Below are 21,713 nucleotides of genomic sequence, written 5' to 3'. Positions count from 1 at the left end.
TCTTAAATTTTACAAGCTTGCATGATTAACTATAATATTAAATAAATGAAATGAAATTTTCTTCATTTAAAAGATAAATAAATATAATTTTTATTAATAATTTATTTGATATATTACTAATAAAAAATTAATAAATAATAAAATAATTATATTTTAATATTATTAAAAATTAAAATAAAATTAGAAGTAAAAGAATATTTATTTAATATTATATTTAAGTATGTATTATTTTAAAATTCAAGACATATTAATTATTTTTAATCTTACAATTTAATGGATATTAATACAATCTAATGGATATTAATTCTTCTGAACTAATGCCCTTTATTAGATTCAAATCAAATCATATTAAACCGAATAATGTTTTCATTTTCAGTTCCGGTGACCTTTCTCAGAAAAGTAAACTAAAACATAATATATACATTTATACATACGCATATATTATTTTTGTAAATTTACTAATACGTTTTTATTAAGGATACTATTATTTAAAATATATTTTTATAAAGTAAAACTACAAATAATTTTTTGAATAAAATATTATAATATTAAATTAAAAACTCAAAATTTAATAAAAATAATATTAGTTTTTACATATTTATATTATTTATCTTATCTCTTTAACTAAAGCAGTTGAAATTTTATTTTTCACGTAGTAAAGTCAAAGTTAAGAAAGAATATAAAATACATAAATAACATATTGTCTTTATATTTCACACAAAAAATAATTGAATATAAATATATATATATATATATATATATATATATATATAGTAAAGTCAAAGTCAAGAAAGAATATAAAATACATAAATAAAACTTTGTCTTTATATTTCAAAAAGAAAATTATATATATATATATATATATATATATATATATATATATATATAAATTAGAGAACACTGTTTTTAGTATATATATTTAATTACCGATTTAATTAGCTTTTACGTTATCGAATTTTTTTTAAAATTCAATTAACGATTAACAATAACTTCTAAAAGTTATTTATTTTATGATTATTTTGTGTAAATATATAATTATTTTTTATTTTTATAATTATGACTCAGTGAAAGCACATTTTTTCCACTAATAATATATAAAGAGAATAAATGTATAATATTTCTATCTTATTCTTAGATATATTTAAAATTAAAATAGTTCAAATACCAAAAGTAATTATACTATAGTCACTCTTTATTTTTATTTTTTTTATATTACTACCATAATAATATTATTATTATGATTTAAACAATCAACAATATTAATTACATTAAGTTCACTAAATATATTTTATATCAATGTTATTCTTTCTCTTAAATGAAATATGATACATGTACCGGAACACATGTTATCCGATATTTTTTTTAAATTCCACTTTTATTCTTAATTGTTTTCGAAGATGAAATAGTAGTTGATGTCTATTTTAAGAAGAGTAAAATATAATATTGAAAAAAATCATCCGAAACATAACCGTACATAATACTTTCAAATAATATTTCTATATTTATATTATTGAATTTATATTTCGGAACAATAGTTCCGAAATAAATGTATTGTAAGTTTTGGAAAGTAAAATCTAAAACATTTTCAGAAAAGTTATTCCAAAGATGTGGATTAATCCAAAAAAAAAGTTATTTAGTTATTTTAAAATAAAAATGTTTTATTATTTGTTCTATTAAATAAAGAAATAAATTATTTCTTATGTATCAGAGGATAAAATTCTCCATTTAAAATGACATTGGAGAAAGTTACCAAATAGTGCGTCTCTTTTATATATTAGCATTGATAACACCTCGTTAGTTTCTCATATGATCCTTATATACATTTATTTTCTTAAGATGACAGACTGCAATTTTTGCAATTTTTGTGTCACAGACATTTTAATGATATAATTACTGTACCAAGTAAGGATGTCATCTGGGCGACGGGTAGTAGTTTCGCCGTACCCTACCCGCTGCATAAATATTTGTCTCGTACTTGTAGTTATATTCGTTGGATATCTGTTATGCGGGTATTCATCTGTTTTTTTCATATTCGCGGATATTTACGGGTACCCGCGGGTATTTACAAAATTATTTAAAAAATAAATATTTAATCATAAATTCAAATAAAATAAAATAAAATAAAATACATCACTATCATAAATTTTAAATAAAGTTTAAATAAACTCAAGTTCATACAAGTCCAAATAATTATAAAGGTAAATATAAAATGGCGTTCAACACAGTGAAAATTCTTTAATTTGTGCTTTAATCAACAATCCCACTTTCTCGAATTGATTCCTAAAAAATAAACAAAATAAACAAATAATAAACCTCAATTGTCACGTGTCAAGTATTCTTATCTTGATTACATCATTTGACAACGAGCATATCATAAATATCATTGTCTATATAGGATTTGATGTATATGCCCAATTTCAAAGGAAGGAAAGAGAAGAATGTCAAGGAGTGTACATGGAAGAAGACAGCATTGCAATACTTGAAGCTGAAGAATGAAGACAAGACAAGATATGCAGCTTAAAAAAAATTAGGTAAAAATGTTTTTTTACTAATATATATATATATATATATATATATATATATATATATATAATGGTATTTTTGTGAATTAAAGTTTGGTGGGTACGGATATTATGATCCTCGTACCCGCCCCGTTAACATGTGGGTATCAAAAATATTTGTATCTACGGATAACGAGTATCCATTTTTAATATTCTTTTCCTACCCGTTGTGGATTTGATCCGTAGATACCCACGAGTACGGATTTTTATGACATCTCTGAAACCAAGTCATAGATACCTTATTAACGTCGAATGTTGGTAGTGTAGTGAACATACTGTTTGCATTTTAAGTTTTAGACAGTATAAAATTAAATATATTGTTTTAAGGATTAAAATGATATTAATATTTATAAATATTAAAAACATTTTGTTATCTCTTTATGTTGTTATTGCATTTTAACTTTTTATTAGTTTTAATATTTTATAAACTATATTTTGACATAAGTATATTTCTAATTTTATTAAATATGACATGTTATAATTTTGCATTACAAATATTTTAAGGATTTAATGATAAAGAACCAATACCAAACAATACTATTAAGCGTTATTAGAATAATTCTATCAGTATATTTTTTTCATAGTATTTTTCTATTTTATTTTTTCTTCTCCTTCAATTTTTTTAAGTGTTGCAATGTAAACTTTTAAATATTTTATAAAAAAAAATTGTTCAATTTTCTTAATTTTTTATTCCTATTATGCAAAAATATTATGTTTCTTTTAGTTAGTAGTTTGTAAAATTTATTTTGATATAAATATAATGCTTAATTTATTTAATATAAATTTGCACTACAATGATTTAAAAAAAAAACATGAATCAAAATTAAGAAATAAATGTGTCAGTAACATTTGTGTTAAGTTTTAGGGTGACAAAACGGGTCAATCTAACTTGTTTTGGCTCACTCAATCATTGTCAAAAAAAAATGAAGTGGTTTAATATGTAAAAAAAAAATAGAAAATCTTACTCCGTCATCAAACTACGAGTCAAAAATTGAAACAAACAAGTCTTGGTAAAAATAATCTACCAATTGAATTATTAATTAACTTTAATGACCTTCAAATAGAAAGGCCTAGAAAATAATATTTTGAAATTGGTATTGTGTTTAAAATAATGAAACTCAATTATTTTAATAATAAAATATTTAAGTATAAATAGAAAATTCATAAATGAGTTTCATCACTTTAAAACATTTAATCTCTGAAACAACAAGTTCTATAAAACCATTTTTCTTCTTTATACAAATTTTAATAGTGTGATCATCTGTTTGAAGATCGGAGACCGCTTGTGTGATTCTCGTGTGAGATTTTCAAGTGTGACCGATCAATTTCTCCGTTTGAGTAAGTTGATTTTCAACCCTTCTGTTGGTTGATTTCTATTCTTCCTTGCATGTGTCTCTCTTTAAGATCACATATGTCCTTCTGGTATTCTTTTTAGTTTTCTGTTGATCAATTGTCATGATAGTATGATTTGATCGTCTCTATGGTATTTCTATTTGTAAATAGAGTACCTTGAGACTTGAGGTAGGTTTTGGCGTTGTTAGAGTCAATTGAGAAATTTCACCATGTAAGGGAAACCATCATTAAACTTGTATTTAAATGAGTGTTTATGATTTGTGCATTTGCTTGGATTGGTAAAGTTTGAATTGGTATGATTTTGGATGATCATGTTTAATTGGAATTGTAATTCTCGTTGTATGTTGTTGATATTTAGTGATATTTAGAAGAAAAATGAATTTGAGTCATTGGTTGAATTGGTACCCATTTCTATGTTATAAAAACTGTTAAAGATCAATCCTGAAATAAGAGTACCAATTTGAACTATGAATTAGGTTTGGATCACTTAAAAACCACAAAATGCATTTGATGTTTTCTGATATGGCATTGAGGGACATTTTCCATCACTAAGCGCCACATTTTACGAATTAATTAGCGTTGAGCGACATCTAGGTGGCATTGAGCGCTAGTGCTCACTATAGGTCTGAGAGTGATTTAATTTCAGGGTGTTGAGCATGGGTCTTTACGAGGCAAATTACACTGAGCGCCACATGTCCAATTTTGCTAGTTTTCACTGTTTGGTTGTTTTGCTTTCTTTGAATGTCGTGGAATTGTGAAATAAAGTATATGATTGGTTTATATTATGATAGAAAGGTATATTTTGAGTTGTTGTAAGGTATTTTTTGCGGAGGAAATTCCATTATTGAAGTGTGTTCACTAAGGTGTGTCTTGAGATTATAACGGTTGCATTTTGTGAAGCTATCCTGAACTCTATTAGCTATTCATACTCAGTAGAGGACAATAATTAGGTGGTGAGAGTAGTAGGAGGTCTTGTCACAAGGATGATTCCATTATTCTTATGATTGTAACAATGATTAATCTTGTGTGTGGTAACTCAGTAAAGCAGCTCATTAGAGTAGTCTATGTAACATCCCTAAGTAATATTACTGATACAAAATAATTAAAATTCGAATTTCATTAAATTCCACATTGATTATGAACTGTTTCCCAAAAACACGGGAAATTTTAAAACTTTAACAATTAAAATCCGTAAATCCAAGAATCCATGATTCATAAAAACTAGAATAAAAGTCAACGGCTCCAACCGGATTTACATAATATTTTCATAAACAAAATAGTAAAAGTATACATATATATATCTACAAAATATCCCATGATAGCCCCCGCTCCGAGTTTACGCATCTCCTGGCCCACCTGTCACATCATCTGCTCCCGGATAACAAGTTATCCGATCATCGCCACACACATACAGATAGGGTGAGCTATGCACAATAAAACATAACAGATATATATGAAGTAAATATGCTTCCCCACCCAAAACATTATAAGTACAAAACTCAATTTTCCAAAACACCCAACCATGACCTCATAGTCCTTCATGAGTCATATGCATGAACTAGGTCTTGGGACTTCCCTGTGCTCCCACGAAACTGACTCATTCGTGGTCTAACCCTATGAGCCTATCTCGCTCATAGTCCTGACCTACAGACTCCTTATCCGTAGTAAAAACATCCAAGTCTCACACTTGGATCCTGGCACGCACGCAATCATCATACTATGGACTCCTCGCCCAATAGTAGCCGACAGAAACATCATAGTTCCTTGCCCATCGTGTGCCCGACACATGCAATCACCATACTAAGGACTCCTCGCCCATAAGTACTTTTCCACATCACAATAAACAACAATTAATGCCATAAAGGTGTCTTCTACCCGCATTTATTAATTAATTAATTAATTTTCTCGGGTCTTACCGTCTATATCGCCAGAAGTGTTTGGCTTCTTAAGTCTAAATCATGTGCACTTATTCGAATAATATAGAGTCTACAATAGTTTGGTTAATAATATGATATGTTAAATGATTGTGTTTTATATTCTGCAATGAAACTGATACACATATAAAATATTTAAAAATATATTTGTATCATTTATTCAACTAGCTTGCCTTATTGTTGGTCTTATGTTTTGTTTTCTTTTTCTTACTATAATCACAATGTGGTGTGAGGAGAGGATAATTAATGCATAAATGAATGTTGAGGAACCTTTAGCTTAAGGCTTGAAAATATTTGATAGGATATATGTACAAGGTAAAAATCCATAATAGTTAAAATTTTTGAGTTTCCTTTCTTATGTTTGCATAATTATAATTATTTTGGACGACTTTATAAATATATTATAATAGTGTGTAAATTTTATCTATTTTATATTATTAATTATGAGCTTCTTTGTTTAGTAATTTTACTATTTTATAAACACGTCATATATCTCCCAAACGTAATAGTATATTCGAATTAGAGCAAAAGCAATAGTAATTTGAGAACCAATAATTGCTTGCGCTGCACGTGGCACAGTAGTATTGGTAAAGAAGAAAAAAACAATTCTCAAAAAGTGTATCACAGTAATATTGGAAAAGTAGTCTAAAGTTAATAAATATAAAATTATGAAACAAACATCGAGTGATTTTGGTTTCATGTCAGATTGACTTTAATTTTTAAAATAAAATCATGTTTTGTTTGGTTATAAAATTGATTTTGAACTACAAAATTTAAGTCCAAAGAGAAGCTATGCGTCTAATGATTAATTCTTCCAAAATCAAAATTTTCAATGCTCTCCCAAACATATTAATTATTTTTCACATTAGGACGGTGAGGGCAATTATGGGTTTTCACTATTTTATGCTCAGAATAATTCAATGATGTAGTGTCTAACTAAGTTTCGTAACACAATTATACTTTTTCAATAAAAAAACAAATTTTACTAACTTAAAAATAAATAAATATTATATTTAACATGTAGCTGTATTTTAATAAGAATTAATTATCTTTTAGGAGGTGAAATAAAATCTTGTAGAGTGTAACACTTGCAATTAAATATAACTTGTTAGCATCAAATTAAACAAATAGAATTGCATGTATAATGACAGCAATAAAATGTTAACTAAATTATTCAACTCTTTCATTTTTTATTATTATTATTATAACATAGGTTTGGCCATTTGGTGGACCCATTCAATTATGCAGAAGGGAGAAAAAAAATGACACTATCCTTTTATTATTCCATTTTTAATATCCAAATGCAGATTCCCTTTAGAAAAATCAATATCTAGTGATGCACATTTCTTCTTTCTTTTGAAGGAATGACGAAGATTTCAAAACGCAAAAGAAGGAGTCATTTATACTTTCATTTTTCTGACCATTCATTGGTTACTGTAGTTCAAACTTTTTTCATTGTAAACTTATGTGTGTATACACTAAATGATTATTTCATATATTTCTTATTTCTTTTAATTAAACTAAATATACGAGTAATTCAAACTAAAATTTAAAATTACGATATATAAAAGAAAAGTAATATATATATATATATATATATATATATATATATATATATCTTGGTGTTAAATTCAATACTAAAAAAAATGGTATATAAGGAGAAGAAAAAAGTGGAAGAGGATATTATGTTTAAAAAAAAAAATACTTTGAGTAATTTCGTAAAATATAAGTGTTTTGTGTAATAAATTCAATTGTGATCTTTATTCGTTTCAAAGAACATTTTTCGTAGTGTCAAACAATAAGTTCACAATTGTAATTTAACATTATACAATTCGAAATATTCCTGTGTTTGTTTTAACGCGATTCAAAAAAATGTCTTTATCCCTTATTTACTACTAAGATGTTATGTGTGGATAAATTCAAGATAAAGAAAATACTTTTGTTTTAGGCTTTTTAGATTTCTAAAAACTACTTTCTTCAAGCATTTATATATTGAATATTTCAAGATAAATAAAGGTTAAAGAACAATAACCACAATGAGATATAGTCAATTCTTAAAAAAAATATTCTTCTTATCATCTCATATCCATCTTAAAATTTTACTTCTTTTACTTAACAACCCAATGATCTTTTATCACACTCATTTGTAATCAAAGCTTTTTAATTAGGTGGTTGTACTTTAAAAATATCCTCTAGTTTATTAAGAGTAATTGAATTCCAAAAATTATTAAATCTTGGTTAAAAGTGGTTGTATTTCTAGTAATACTTAGTCTTTTAAAATGTTTTAATACTCAAATTAATCCTTATTCTTATGTGTTTATCTAAATTTATAAGTATTTTGATTATAATTAAGTCATGCACCTACAAATTAACTCTAAAATTTAATTTATTGTATCTTAATGCCCCTAGTACACCAATTATGCTAGGTTAGGAATAAGTTGACTTCTTTATATTAAACACATCACATTAGAGAAGTAAAAATTGAAAAAGTTGAGAGATTTTTTTTTTCTTTGATTATGTGTACCGTAAAGAATTTGATTATAAACAAAATACTGTGATTTTTGTCTGGAATATTGAAATCTTGGTTTCATCACTTTTTATCTTATTGAAGTATTTAAATAATAGATATTAAAACCGAATTTACATAAATAGACCTGGCCTTTTTTGTGAAATTAAAACTTAAAGCCTAACTTATTATTTGCCAAACGTATTTTGTAGAGTTTATCTGTGGTTTTTGAAAAGGCAAGTTTGACATATTAGTTTGTCCTAATAACATTTTGACTATTAAATTTGAAAAGAAATTTCTTATAATTTTAAGTGGCATTTTTTAAATAATTATTTATTTTTTTAATTTTTAATTTTTAATATTTTAAAATTATTTAAAAAATGATATATTATATTGTGAAAAAAATTGTGAAAATTTAATAATCAAAATATCATTGTTTATAAATTAATATGTGAAACTCACCTTTTCAAAAACCACAAATAAACTCTACAAAATGTGTTTGGCAAATAATAAGTTAGGCTTTAAGTTTTAATTTTATAAAAAAGACCAGGTCTATTTATGTAAAGTCTGTTTTAATATCTATCATTTGAAAAAATATAATTCGACATTCAAAATTTGATGAAAGACTTTTTCTTCCTGCAGTCTTTATGCTCCATAATTTTCAAAAAAAATTATTTCTTCTATTGTAAAAGTGATTTTTTAAATGCACAATTATATTTTTTGACAATTTTTTCTTAGAATATAAAATGATAAATATCTTGTAAATAATTTTAGAATATAAAAGGGAGAAAATAAGAAAATAAAAAACTAATAAAAAGATGTTACCTTAGATTATAAAAAAAATTTATCAAAATTTAGTTGTTAAAAACATTTTTCTTTTTAGATTATCAGTGGAGATTTTCTGAAACAAAATTTTTGAAATTTTCAAATCAAGAATTTTAGAATGAGGTTTATGGATTCAGATTTATGGAATAGAATTTCTGTAACGCATGAAATAGGATTTATGCATGAAATACATTTTGAAAAGGATTTATCTTTCAATAATTTTTTCTAAACAAACTTTTCAAAAAACAAGATACACATTTCGAAAAGTATTTTCCAAAATGAACCTTTTCTGAACAACGTGGTGCAGTGGCAATGAGAAAGGGTAAGTTAGTATGGGTGATGTTAACAATGATGGGGTGCATAAAGCAAAAACTCAAATCATGTTTGTTTAAATAAATTTTAGGCCCAAATTTATTACCTATTTTGAGTACCCAATAAATTAAGTTTCCAAATTGAATATATAATAAATTACAGAATTTCGATATAAGACTCAACAAAAGAAATAACATTTATTTGTATCGTGTTACTAATATTATATTATTTTTAACTGATTCTGAAATATTTTTAATCACTCTTTTGGTTCTTCATCTTGTTTTTTTTTTTTTATTGTATACTTCTATAATTTCGTCATAGCATAACGTGTACTGTCAGTCAGAGTAATAAAATAAAACGACTTAATAGATATCATTATTTAACACCTAAATCACGTGGCAATGTTTCAACTTAACTAACAAAAAATGAGTATTAAAATTGATTAATTCATAATACTAACTTCACACAGTTTAAAATAAACATTTTTTTTAAACCAATGATTAATTCTTAAACCCCTTGTGTGACTCTAATTCTTTGTTTGATTCAATCTGAAAATTTGTTTTCACAAATGATTGATTGTGAACTATAGTTTGTGAAAGTTATTTCTTATTTTTTTTAGGTGGCTTGCGATCCTTTTATTCTATTATTATAATGATTTTTTTATGCTCGATTTATCATTTTTAAATGTTCTTAAACTATTCTAATGCCATATATTTTATCAATAAATCAATTTCAATTAATAACATACTATTTAGTGATGTTCATCTTTATTACCAATCTGATGAAAGTGACTGTATTAACTTGCTTGAAAAATTAAATAAAAAATCATCTTGATAGTAGAAAAAATATTAAATCTAGAATCTAGCATTTAATTTATACCTTTTTCGTATGATAACATTGCATTTGTAAAGATTCAATTATTAAAACATGTGGTTTTATTTGGAATTGAAAAATAAAATAAAGTAACTAATAGAGAGCACGTTATCAGAAGCAGACACAGTAAGATACACGCACCTAGGTAGCCATAGCAAGCATCAGCGTAAACAAGATCGACAACAGTGAAAGCAAGCAACATCATCAATATCATCGAAAAATCGAAGTTTCAGAAATTCACTTGGCTATGACTGCAGCTGTTGTCGTCCCACTCGGCCTTCTCTTCTTCTCCTCTGGTCTCATCGTTAACCTCATTCAGGTCATACCTCATTTTTATTTATTTTTTATTTCTATATAAATCAGAATCCCTATTCTTTCACCAGGAACCGACCCCTTTGTCACTGTTTTTATTTATTTATTTAATTTTTTGCATTTTCGGTTATTCTTGGAGATTTCGATTCGCCCCTTATTGTTGGAACCCTCTTCATTTTGTTCAACTAGAGAGAAAGTGTTCTTCACTGACTATTGGTTGTTTATCGATTAATTGATGATAATTGGTACTGTGGAGTGTTGACAAGTGGTGGTGTGATGCTCTCAGGCAGTATGCTACGTGTTTGTGCGGCCGGTGTCGAAGAATTTGTACCGGCGGATGAACCGGGTGGTGGCGGAACTGCTGTGGTTGGAACTCGTGTGGATTATTGATTGGTGGGCTGGTGTTAAGGTGTAGTCTCTCTTGTCTTGTTCATTTGATTTAAAGTTCACTGGAGCAAAGTGTTTAGTGCTTTACTTGCTTGCCCTGCTAGATGATGTGATTTTGGAGTACTGAATGAGTTTAACTGGCATGCGATGCCGGTGTAAAAGTTTTTATACTGTCAATTAATCAGAGATTATCTTTGGTATGACTTTTGAAGTAGTTATTATAAATGATGGTTTGTGATTGGGCATGTATTGATATTTGAATTTTGGCCTGTTTCTTGAATTGATATTTGAATTTTTAAAGCTTGGTATTTGTAGGCGGGTTTACAAGTAGACCCTAGGATTCGTTTAAATAAAGGTTGTTTAATTGGGGAATGAACCTGGTCATGATGTGCGGGATACTAAAAAGTGAAGTAAATGAGAAAGTTGATGCTTGGCTTGTATGATATGGACTTTCTACTGAAATGAAGCTGTTCTAGCTCGTGTTCATTTTTTTAATGGGGGAAATTTAATGGAGCAGACAGAACATAATTATTTGTTGTTTAATGCTTTTGATCATCCTGTCTCGTGTTCAAGTCTTATTTGTACTAACTTCTTTGTAGCATATTACAATTGTGTAAAATTGATGTTTCATCTATCAAGAAAAAATAGTATTTTAAAAGACATCATATATGAATTTGACTTAATTGTTCTTATTGTTGGATTTGGAATAATCAAATATTTCGTTTGGAACTTTCTGTCTTCAGGTCCAAGTATTCACAGATAGTGAAACTTTTCGTTTAATGGGTAAGTCTCCTGTACTGTGCATTTTGGTGCTCTAGGCTATCCTACATCTCACCTCTTCATTCTGTTTCTTCTTGTGTTGTGCATGTGTTTTGGAAAGAAAAAGGGAGTATATATGGTCTCTGCACTTTTCTTACTCTGAATAACTTGAATTCTGATTCATTCTAGAATTTATCAGGTAAAGAACATGCTCTTGTCATATCCAATCACAGAAGTGACATTGATTGGCTTGTTGGATGGGTTTTAGCTCAGGTGATTGTCTTATTTAGTATGACCTCTTTCACATATTCAACTCAATAAAATTAATATTGGAATTTGCATATGTATTACAATCAGTTGCATATTTTACTTGTCATTCTGAAATGTTTAATATTATCTTTACTATGACGAAATAACTCATAGTTGGGGTCTACTTATAGACTTATTTCACCATAAATGTGATATTCTTAGATTTGAAATGCGTTTCTTGACTCATCTGGATTTTGCTTCAACTACTGAATGATTATTGAACGTTATTATTCTTCAGCGTTCAGGTTGCCTTGGCAGCACTCTTGCTGTGATGAAGAAATCCTCTAAGTTTCTACCGGTATGTTATGTGAGAGCTTGTTGAATGGTACTTGTTTTCCAATCCTTATGTTTTAATGCTTTGACTAGGGTGATACAAATGATATGATTTGTAATGGAAGGAATTATGAAGGGGGCATTTATTGTTTGTATAGATTGATAATAATGGGATGGGATGTTCTGTTTGGTGGTTTTCTGAATATCATCATATCATCATTTATGTCAATGTTGATCTATCAGCTAAGTTCAAATGTGCAGGTTATTGGTTGGTCAATGTGGTTTTCTGAATATCTTTTCCTGGAGAGAAGTTGGGCAAAGGATGAAAGCACCCTAAAGGTATGGGATACTCTAATATAATTGATATTTGAACTTGTTTTTGTTTTAATTATAGAAATAAGAAACATATATTGTATAATCAGTAGTATATAGAGTATATATGTATTATTAAGAATGTTTTTGTTTATTCTTGTATCATATCTTTATTATTAAAGGATATCAAATCTTCTCTATATATTGTATTAATTTCTTTCTCTCAATACAAATGAAGCATCATTGTACCAGAAACACACTATATCAGTTCAATGTTAACTGTTTTGCTATTTTGAATCTCATTTGAGTCTTGCAATATTGTATTTGCAGTCGGGCCTACAGCAACTGAGGGATTTCCCTCTTCCCTTTTGGTTGGCTCTATTTGTAGAAGGAACTCGCTTTACACAGGCCAAACTATTAGCTGCTCAGGAGTATGCAGTCTCAGTTGGATTGCCTGTTCCTAGAAATGTTTTGATTCCAAGAACTAAGGTTGAATGTTAAATTCCCTGATTTTTTTGTTCGTCTTTTTTCCTTCCCTTTTTTCTTTCCACTGTTTGAAAGTTCTGCATGATTCTTGTCTAGCCAATTATCAGGCTCAACTAATCCATGCTAGCATATTCTTGGTGGAATTTTCTGTTAAATAATTTCTATTCTACTGCTAATAATTAGTTGTTATCACTCTACCTGTCAAGGGTGGCTAATGTGGTTGTCTCAATTTTTATTTTTAAAGTGAAGGACTATACTAACTTAAACAAACAAGCAGAATAGAAGACAGTGTAATCAACCTACACCGTGGGGTTTTTATTGATGTATATATAGGATATTGGATACAAAGAAGAGTCATAGCACTTGCCTAAAACCCTAACCCTAAAGCTGGGAACACACAAAGGAAAAATGAATAGAAATAACATTACATTTCAACACTTTTTAATGATTCAGAATGGTGATCCTTTGGATAGTACTTCTGCGAATTATATGCTAGGTTAATACAGACAATTGGCCGTTGATTTATCTGATGTTTTGAGGATTATGAAAATTGTGTTTCATGTGTAACATGAGCTATTTAGATTCCCCTGAATGTATAAGCCTCTTATTTTGTGGAATATTCTTATACAACTTTTTCATCAAAGTTGATTTAATCCTATATCAATTTTATTGCTGTACTACAATATAAAACTATCTTTCAATAAGAAAACCTGAGCTCCTTTTTTAAATCTAAATAGGGTGTCCTCATTTCAGTCTTTGTTTAACCTTCTATTATTGTCATCATGCTTTCTTGACTCTTAATTTAAATTTGGTCTGTGCAGAAACATGTTTATTTGGGTTTTCTTGAAACGATGAGTCATATAAAAACAAGAAAATTGGAGGTTTTCAAAAGGTAGGGAAATTTGCAATGCTGTTGGATGGGGGTTAGGCTCAGTTGGTGGTGGGTGTTTATTTGTGTGGTTAGGATCCATTTCTTTGACAGAATTGGAATTATGGCTCACAATTTTATTTTTAATTGCACTCTACCAGTGCTGGTATCGGTTTACAATCATAGATTCTATGTTTGGTTTGTAGTCGCCCCCACTCAAAGAGTTTGGATGTAAACTTAGACTTCTAAGATTCATTCCAATTATGTTGCTTGGATGTTTGAGATAGAAATTAAAAAAGTAGAATTCTCAGATTAAAACTTATTTAATATAGTAGTAAACTAAACATTTTAAACATTATACAGTAATTGTTATAAATAACATTAAGAATGTAAAATATTCTGTAATACTAATGATGTATCATAGAGGCAGCTATATTTTGAATTGTGAACTGTTTCCTATTGTGAATCATAAGATTCACGGACTTTGAAAAAAATGTAACATATACTTGAATCACAAAACTTACATTTTACTTGTAGTCTATTTGTAGGAAGGCTTTCATAATAGTTCCAAGTAATATCAGGCTCCCTTTTTGATTTACCCATTATAAAGCAAAAGTCCAGCAGAAAACTCATTCAGCAGTAGTATGTGTAAAGCAAGGAAAGGGAGCAGCACTGCAGCAACACATTCGTCAATTATATATTTTTTAACCTTTACGTGCATAAGAAGAGTTTCAATTGGTCCACAAGTTGGGTTTAAGGCCGAATTCAAGCTCTCAAAATTGACTTTGAAGGTGTGGACTACCTAAGCTTTGTAGAGCTTATTAAGTTTTATCAATAATTAATGTGGTAGTAAACCACCACTCTTTATGCTACAATTCAAGGTAGTCCCCATTGAGGCCACAACTAAGGTGGGCTAGGGATGATTGCAATTAAAGTAATTTTCGAACACTCTTCCTCACACATAGGGCTACCGCCTGGAGTATGGGAAATGCAAGTGGCCCAGCAGTGATCTAAGATAGGTCTTGATACCATTTTAGGATTTGGATTTGAGATCCAATTCAACCCCACAAAACCAACTTCAAAGATGAGATCTGCTCTATCTTTATAAAATATTTGTAAATCACACCCTTGAGGCTGCAATTAAGATTCCCCCAAAGAGGCCATAACAAAGGTAGCTTTCCAACAGTAAGCTGAGGCAGTATTAGGCTAAACTGGTGAGGAGAATAATGAGAGTCCTCAAAGAAAGTGACATTTGCAACATTTAAAAGCAACATATTGGAAGGTAATACAACAATATCCTTCCTGTATCTGAGAATCTCAAGGAATGTTCACTTGTTGAACAGGCTGATAATTTATCAAAATCTGGAGAAAGATAATGAACAACATAGGTAGAAGTAAAAATGTGAAGGAAAATAATGCTCAGAGGATCTGTAGGAAACAGAATGGAATACAATATTTTATAATTAAAAAAATGAAAATTGATATATCAAGTAGCCAGTGTTGAGAACAACATTGCCCCAAAGTTTTAAAGGTATAGCATGTAATAAAAGGGCATGGGCTGTGTCAAAATTGTTACAATTTTTCTTTTCTTCTATCCTATTCATCGTGGAGTGTGTAGACAACTTGAATCATACCACGTGTGGCCATAAAAGAAATAACAAATGCAGAAAAACTATTCTTTTGCATTATCATAACACTATAATACGAATTTTTTTTGTCCAAATTGGGTTTAAATTTTGTTGCTTAAGTTATAAAAAGTAATGAAAAACTATACAAATTCTTCCATTAAAGGTACCCAGTTGTCTCTTAAAAAATATGTGTGCAAGTGACAAAGTACCTGTACTCTTCAATGCAACTGACTTTAAAATCTAGTTGTTGCTGCCCTGTGGTGTATTTTGTTTGAGAAACATGCAATCTTGCAATGTCACACTACCTTGCTATGGAGATAGTTGTGTTTTCCATTTTGGTGTTTTGTCTTTCTGATTTTGTGTTCTCTCATGTATTGGGTTTTTCTGTTTGGGAAGATATCACGTCTCCTCGTAGCTGTACTTTCATTCTTTAAATCTTCAAATTACTTGTAAAAATGTTGAAATGGTATAACCTACCTGTTACAGTAAGTTCACATGATTTTAATGTGATTTCAAAGTAGATATACCCCGTTTCATTCTGATTTTACTTTCATGATTTGGCTTCTTTGTTCTTCTTAATTTACTTGACACATTCAATGTCACGTATATGACCTACTAGTGCTAAGCATTGTATTAGGTTTTATTGTTCTTTTCTGTTTGCTCTGAAATATTTACTCAGCTATGTTGCTTTCAGGGTTTTGTTTCCGCAGTAAGCCATATGCGCTCATTTGTTCCTGCCATTTATGATGTAACAGTGGCAATTCCCAAGAGTTCACCTGCTCCTACAATGCTAAGACTCTTCAGAGGAAAATCATCAGTGGTGAGCCTATCAAAGTAGACATTTAGAAAGAACAAAATAAAAGCAGATACTATCAAACATCAGACTTCCACCAAGTTTCTCTTAATTTCATTGTCTTCACTGTTCTCCTACAAGTAATTAATGTACAGGGTATTTTAACTGCAGAAATTAATAATTTCACTATAAATAAGAATTAGTCAAGAGGCAGAAAAAGGAGAGCATTTCCTTCGATGCGGGTCTTGATTTATGAATGCCTTTCTGATCAATCTGTGTGCTTTGGTAATTTGGAAGCCATGAAGAAGGCGCATTAAGATTAGGAATCCAATGCATGTGGATAGAATTGATTTCTTTTCTTCCCCAAATTGTATGCTATTTCCAGAACATATTTTTTGTAGCGTGTATGGAATAAGATTTCAGTTTCTTTCTTTGGTTTTTGGTTTGATGGTGTGTGAAGGCTAACAGTGACTATAGTAAGAAAAGTGAATCAAATGGAAGATCTTTGTGGTTGTCTTACCACCATTGTAGAACACCTGATAATCTTATTTAACAGAACTTTATCCTGGAGATTTGGAGTAGGCTTGTTTGTATTTATGAAAACCTTGGCATTGCCGGGGAATTTGGAGGCACTATTGTTGGTTGTTAAAGGAATAAGAGTTTTGACTGGGCAATTTGGTACTTACGTTTTTACTTTAAAGAATAGCAGAGCTTTTTAAGGATCCATAGTTATCTATGTAGCCACCTAAGCTACTTGGTGCGTACGTTTTTAGCTTTTACTTTTAAGAATAAAGAAGCTTTTAAGGATTAAGAGTTTTCTGTATAGCTGCCTGACCGAACAATATACACTACTTCCTTATGCTGTTTTTCCTTAGTTTGCTTTTGTTCCTCAAGAGGATTTCTTATCTTTCCTGCATAATCTTATATATATATATATATTCTTTTTTTTATATAGAATGTATAGTTTAATTAAACATTTACTCACTTTACCACCTTAGGTACATGTGCATATTAAGCGACATTTGATGAAGGATTTGCCGGAAGAAAGTGAAGCTGTTGCTCAATGGTGTCGAGATATATTTGTGGCTAAGGTGTGTTGATTGAATTTTTAGCTGTTAATTAGAGCATGTAAGTCACTCTGTAGTAGTAGTCCAAGTTTTTTTTTTTTTTATTGATAACTGTGTAAACAATGTTACCATGTATTAGTTCCCATTGTCTATTTGCAAGAATGTTTTGGTATATTTTGTTGCGTCTAATTCTTGTTTTACACTTTTTGCACTTTCTTCTCCCTTATTCCTCTGGGACACCAGGATGCATTGTTGGACAAACATATAGCTGAGGACACATTTAGTAACCAAGAGCTGCAGGATGCCGGTCGTCCTGTAAAGTCTCTTGTGGTGAGATACTTCTTCTCATTATGTCTAATCTTGCACGTTCCTTATTTTTCAGCTTTGTTGTATTGCATAAATTTTACACTTTCTGTCCTTTTCATAAGACCCAAATCAGAGTCTAGGTTGGTCTTTTATATAATTCAATCTAGAATGTCTCCTGCTTTAATATGTTTTTCACAAAAATACCCTCTCAACTTCAAGTAATTTTCTAAGTTCAATATATTATAAGTGGAATGCATTAAGATCTTTAAGTTCTTTGCAGTCTCGAACTCATGTATAAAGTACTTGAAAAAACTTTAACACTCACACATATAGCCAATAAAAATTAAAACAATAAATGTTTTAACGATGGACATCTAGCAGAATCAAAACTAAAAAATATTTAAAAAGCAATAAAAGTAGGTTTGATTACCATTAAGGGTAATTTTAGAAAATATACATAAATTATAGACAAATTTAGTACTACTTGTTAAAAGTTTCACATAGTCTAGAGATAAGGCCAATTTATTTAGAGTATATATGTGAGTACAAATCTCACCTTAGTTCTGTGGGATTGAATTAGACTTAAAGTCCACTTTTTAACACTGTTAACTACATTTACATTGTAAAAAATATCATTTTTTTCTGATAAACTATTTTACTGTGGGAACAGGTTGTCATATCTTGGGCTTGTGTGGTTGTAACGGGGGCCATAAAGTTCCTCCAATGGTCTTCACTACTGTCTTCTTGGAAGGGTGTTGCATTTTCTGGAATTGGTTTGGGAGTTGTGACTCTACTCATGCACATCTTGATTCAGTTTTCACAAGCTGAACGTTCAACCCCTTCCAAGGTTGCCCCAGCAAAGTCCAGGAATAGGGAAGAGCTAGAGGCTAGAGATAACAAACAAGACTAGTTCACACAAGTTATCTGAATATTCTATACATAGATAGGGAATTCTTCAGAGGTCATATCTTGAACTTGAAAATTGCACTTCAGTGGTTTATCAAAAAGGTTGCATTAACGTGTCTTTAGGTACTCACTATTTGTTTGTTTTGGAATTCCACCTCCTATGTGTTCATTACTACGCATATACTACTCATTATTTTCAAATTAATTAGGATGAATTTGTATAGACAAATATATAGGAAAGGTGTACTAAATCCTACCTAACATCGCACTATTTTGGACACTTGTACACTTTCTGTTATTGGACTATTTTTTTGTGGTTTTGTTCAAATTTCTAAATGTCTTTCAACTTTTATCTGCTCTTTCATTTTTTAAATTAAAAATTGTTTTTGAAGCAATACATTGTTATACTTTTTATTAATTATTTATTTTAGTATAATGTAACGATTTTGTTGCTTTAATTATGCACGAGTTATTGTTTGCTCCTTAAGATATTATCAAATCTGTGTATAAAAGTGTACACATCTTTTCACTTTGGAGGTGCTTTGAACTCTTTGTAACTTTTTTTTACTACAATAATTTTAGAGTCTTTATGAGTGGTCTAGATAGAACTTGTTGGAACTAATCATACATAAGAGAAGTGACAACCTTCCTATGTAAAGCTTTATCTCAATGCATCTCAAGACTTAACATGAGCCATACACATTAAACCAAGTATTGGATATAAAATGATATGATCGATTATACATATATCATAGTGTAAAAAATTGAAATAACTATACAACATGTTTCATTTTAGCATTTAAATTTGACTCATTCTTGCTTTAATATCAACTTCAAAATTCATTTGACACTTATATCTATTATTTTTAAAGTTTGACATTAAAATATATAAAATTTTTATATATTACTAAATTCAAATTTCACGTTAAAATTTAGATATTAAAAAATATATTTAACATTAATATTAATTTTAAATTAAAAATTACTATAACATAACTCTTGAAGATATTTAAAGATTCTCAAAATATATGAAAAATATAAGATAAATCTTATACATAGAAATTTATTATTTTACTTTATTCATATATGTTGTATATAAAATAAAATGTAATTAAATATCAATATTTTTAATATTTTAATTTTGATTTCTTAAATCGAAATAATTATTAAATATATTTTAATTTTTATATAAAAACATTTCTAAAATATTTAAAAAAAATAATAATTTAAATAAAAAATATTAAATAAATATTCTCAATAAATATCTAATATTCTCTCTGCATATAAGAGAGAAATTGTAATCACTTGTTAACATTTTTGTACACAATTTTGAATACGAAAAAAATCCTACATTTCTAAATAATAATAATTTTAAATAAAGATGCATGTATACTATTTCTTTTTTTTTCTTCTACATTTTGTTTTTTTATCCTGTTTTTATTAATTAGTTTACTATTTCTCCCTTTCTCGATTTCACTAATTTTTTAATCTAAAATAACTATTTTTAAGAATTTTTTTTACAAAATAAATAAAATTCATTTGCAATAAAAATCTAAATTTTATTTATATTTATTTTTTACAATAATAATAATATTTTTATTACTTCTTATAATCATTCAAAATGCATGTATTCTCACTATTTTCTTTAAAGATATTTAATTATTATCAATTTAAATATAAATACCCTCGTATTTTAGTTATTTCTTTGTCTTTAAAAAATAAGTGGTCTTTTTTTTATTACAATTTCATGTTAGAATATTTCTGCAGAAAACAAATTTGAAAAAGACAAAAGATTATTATTAATTTTTTAAAAATAAAAAATCATTGCTGTGGGTCCAAAGTTATGTACGAATGAACATGCAGGGTGGAAATGGTTGAAGTTTATCACTATTTGAATCTTATTCACAACTTTTATTACACTGTTTAATTTTGAATAATCTCTATCTTATTTTTTTTATAAATAGTTTAGTGGTTTTGAAAGTTAGGAAAAAATTAGTAAAAAACCTATCATAATTATAATTTATAATTTCATAATCATGTAGCAATTTTTGAAAGAAATCCATTTTTTTATCAGTTCATATTTAAAAATGAAGTAATTTATCATTGATTATAATTATAATACAGGTCAAATAATTATAGAGGTTTTCATTTTTTTTAGCGAAATCTTAAGTAAGTACTTCTATTTTTATTTGACTCAATTGAGTTCTAATTTTGAAAAATTCGTTGCAATCAGTTTCTGTCCGTTAGTTGTAGAATAATGGTGTTAATTATGTGACACGTGTTAGCACGTGATATTTTTGATTTTTTTTTTTGATTTTTTTTAATTTCTAATTTTTTTATAATTTCTTTTAAAAATTAGAATTGTCACATGTCAATATGACATTGTGTAACGTGACAGAGATAGTGTGATGTGACAATGACAGTGTCACGTGTCACTATTGAATGTGAAAAGTTTCAATGTAGTTCTTGTATTTGTTATTTTGTCTCAATTTCGTATCAATTTTTTTTAAACTGAATCAATCTCATCCATGTATCAAAATTAATTTTTATATAAATTTTACAATGTATTTTTATTATAATTGATATTTTTTGACAAAATTAAGTTTATTTAAATGTATATTTTATATTGAACTTTATCTAAATATTGTTTCAAATATTTATATATCAATAATTTATAGACAAATGTTAGAATTGTTATATTTTTTTTAAAAAAATTTTATATTTGAATTTATAAAGTTTTTATTTTTAAAGCAACTCTAATATTTATCTATAAATTATAGATATATAAATATTTAAAACAAAATTTAAATAAATATTAGTGCAAAATATACATTTAAATAAACTTAATTTTGTTAAAAATATCAACTATAATAAAAATACCGTTGTAAAATTTATATAAAAATTAAATTTGATACATGGATGAAATTGATTCCGTTTTAAAAA

General features: G+C 28.0%; 1 protein-coding gene across 1 annotated transcript; it reads left to right on the top strand.

Moving 5' to 3' along the window:
- Positions 1-10,450: 10,450 nt before the first annotated feature.
- LOC114191689 (1-acyl-sn-glycerol-3-phosphate acyltransferase 2-like) lies at positions 10,451-19,098 on the top strand. The gene is made up of 11 exons (XM_028081035.2): positions 10,451-10,683; positions 10,963-11,085; positions 11,807-11,846; positions 12,022-12,095; positions 12,370-12,429; positions 12,666-12,743; positions 13,047-13,205; positions 16,393-16,518; positions 17,490-17,582; positions 17,802-17,888; positions 18,535-19,098. The coding sequence occupies exons 1-11, from the start codon at positions 10,612-10,614 to the stop codon at positions 18,772-18,774; spliced, it is 1,152 nt and encodes a 383-aa protein (XP_027936836.1). The 5' UTR covers positions 10,451-10,611; the 3' UTR covers positions 18,775-19,098.
- The last annotated feature ends 2,615 nt before the right edge of the window (positions 19,099-21,713 follow it).

This window comes from Vigna unguiculata, chromosome 7 (assembly GCF_037176805.1).
Source record: "Vigna unguiculata cultivar grain cowpea cultivar isolate G323 ecotype 2 chromosome 7, ASM3717680v1, whole genome shotgun sequence".
Classification (NCBI taxonomy): Eukaryota; Viridiplantae; Streptophyta; class Magnoliopsida; order Fabales; family Fabaceae; genus Vigna; species Vigna unguiculata.
Note: the sequence above shows the minus strand (reverse complement) of the source record. Positions and strands in the feature narration are given on the sequence as shown.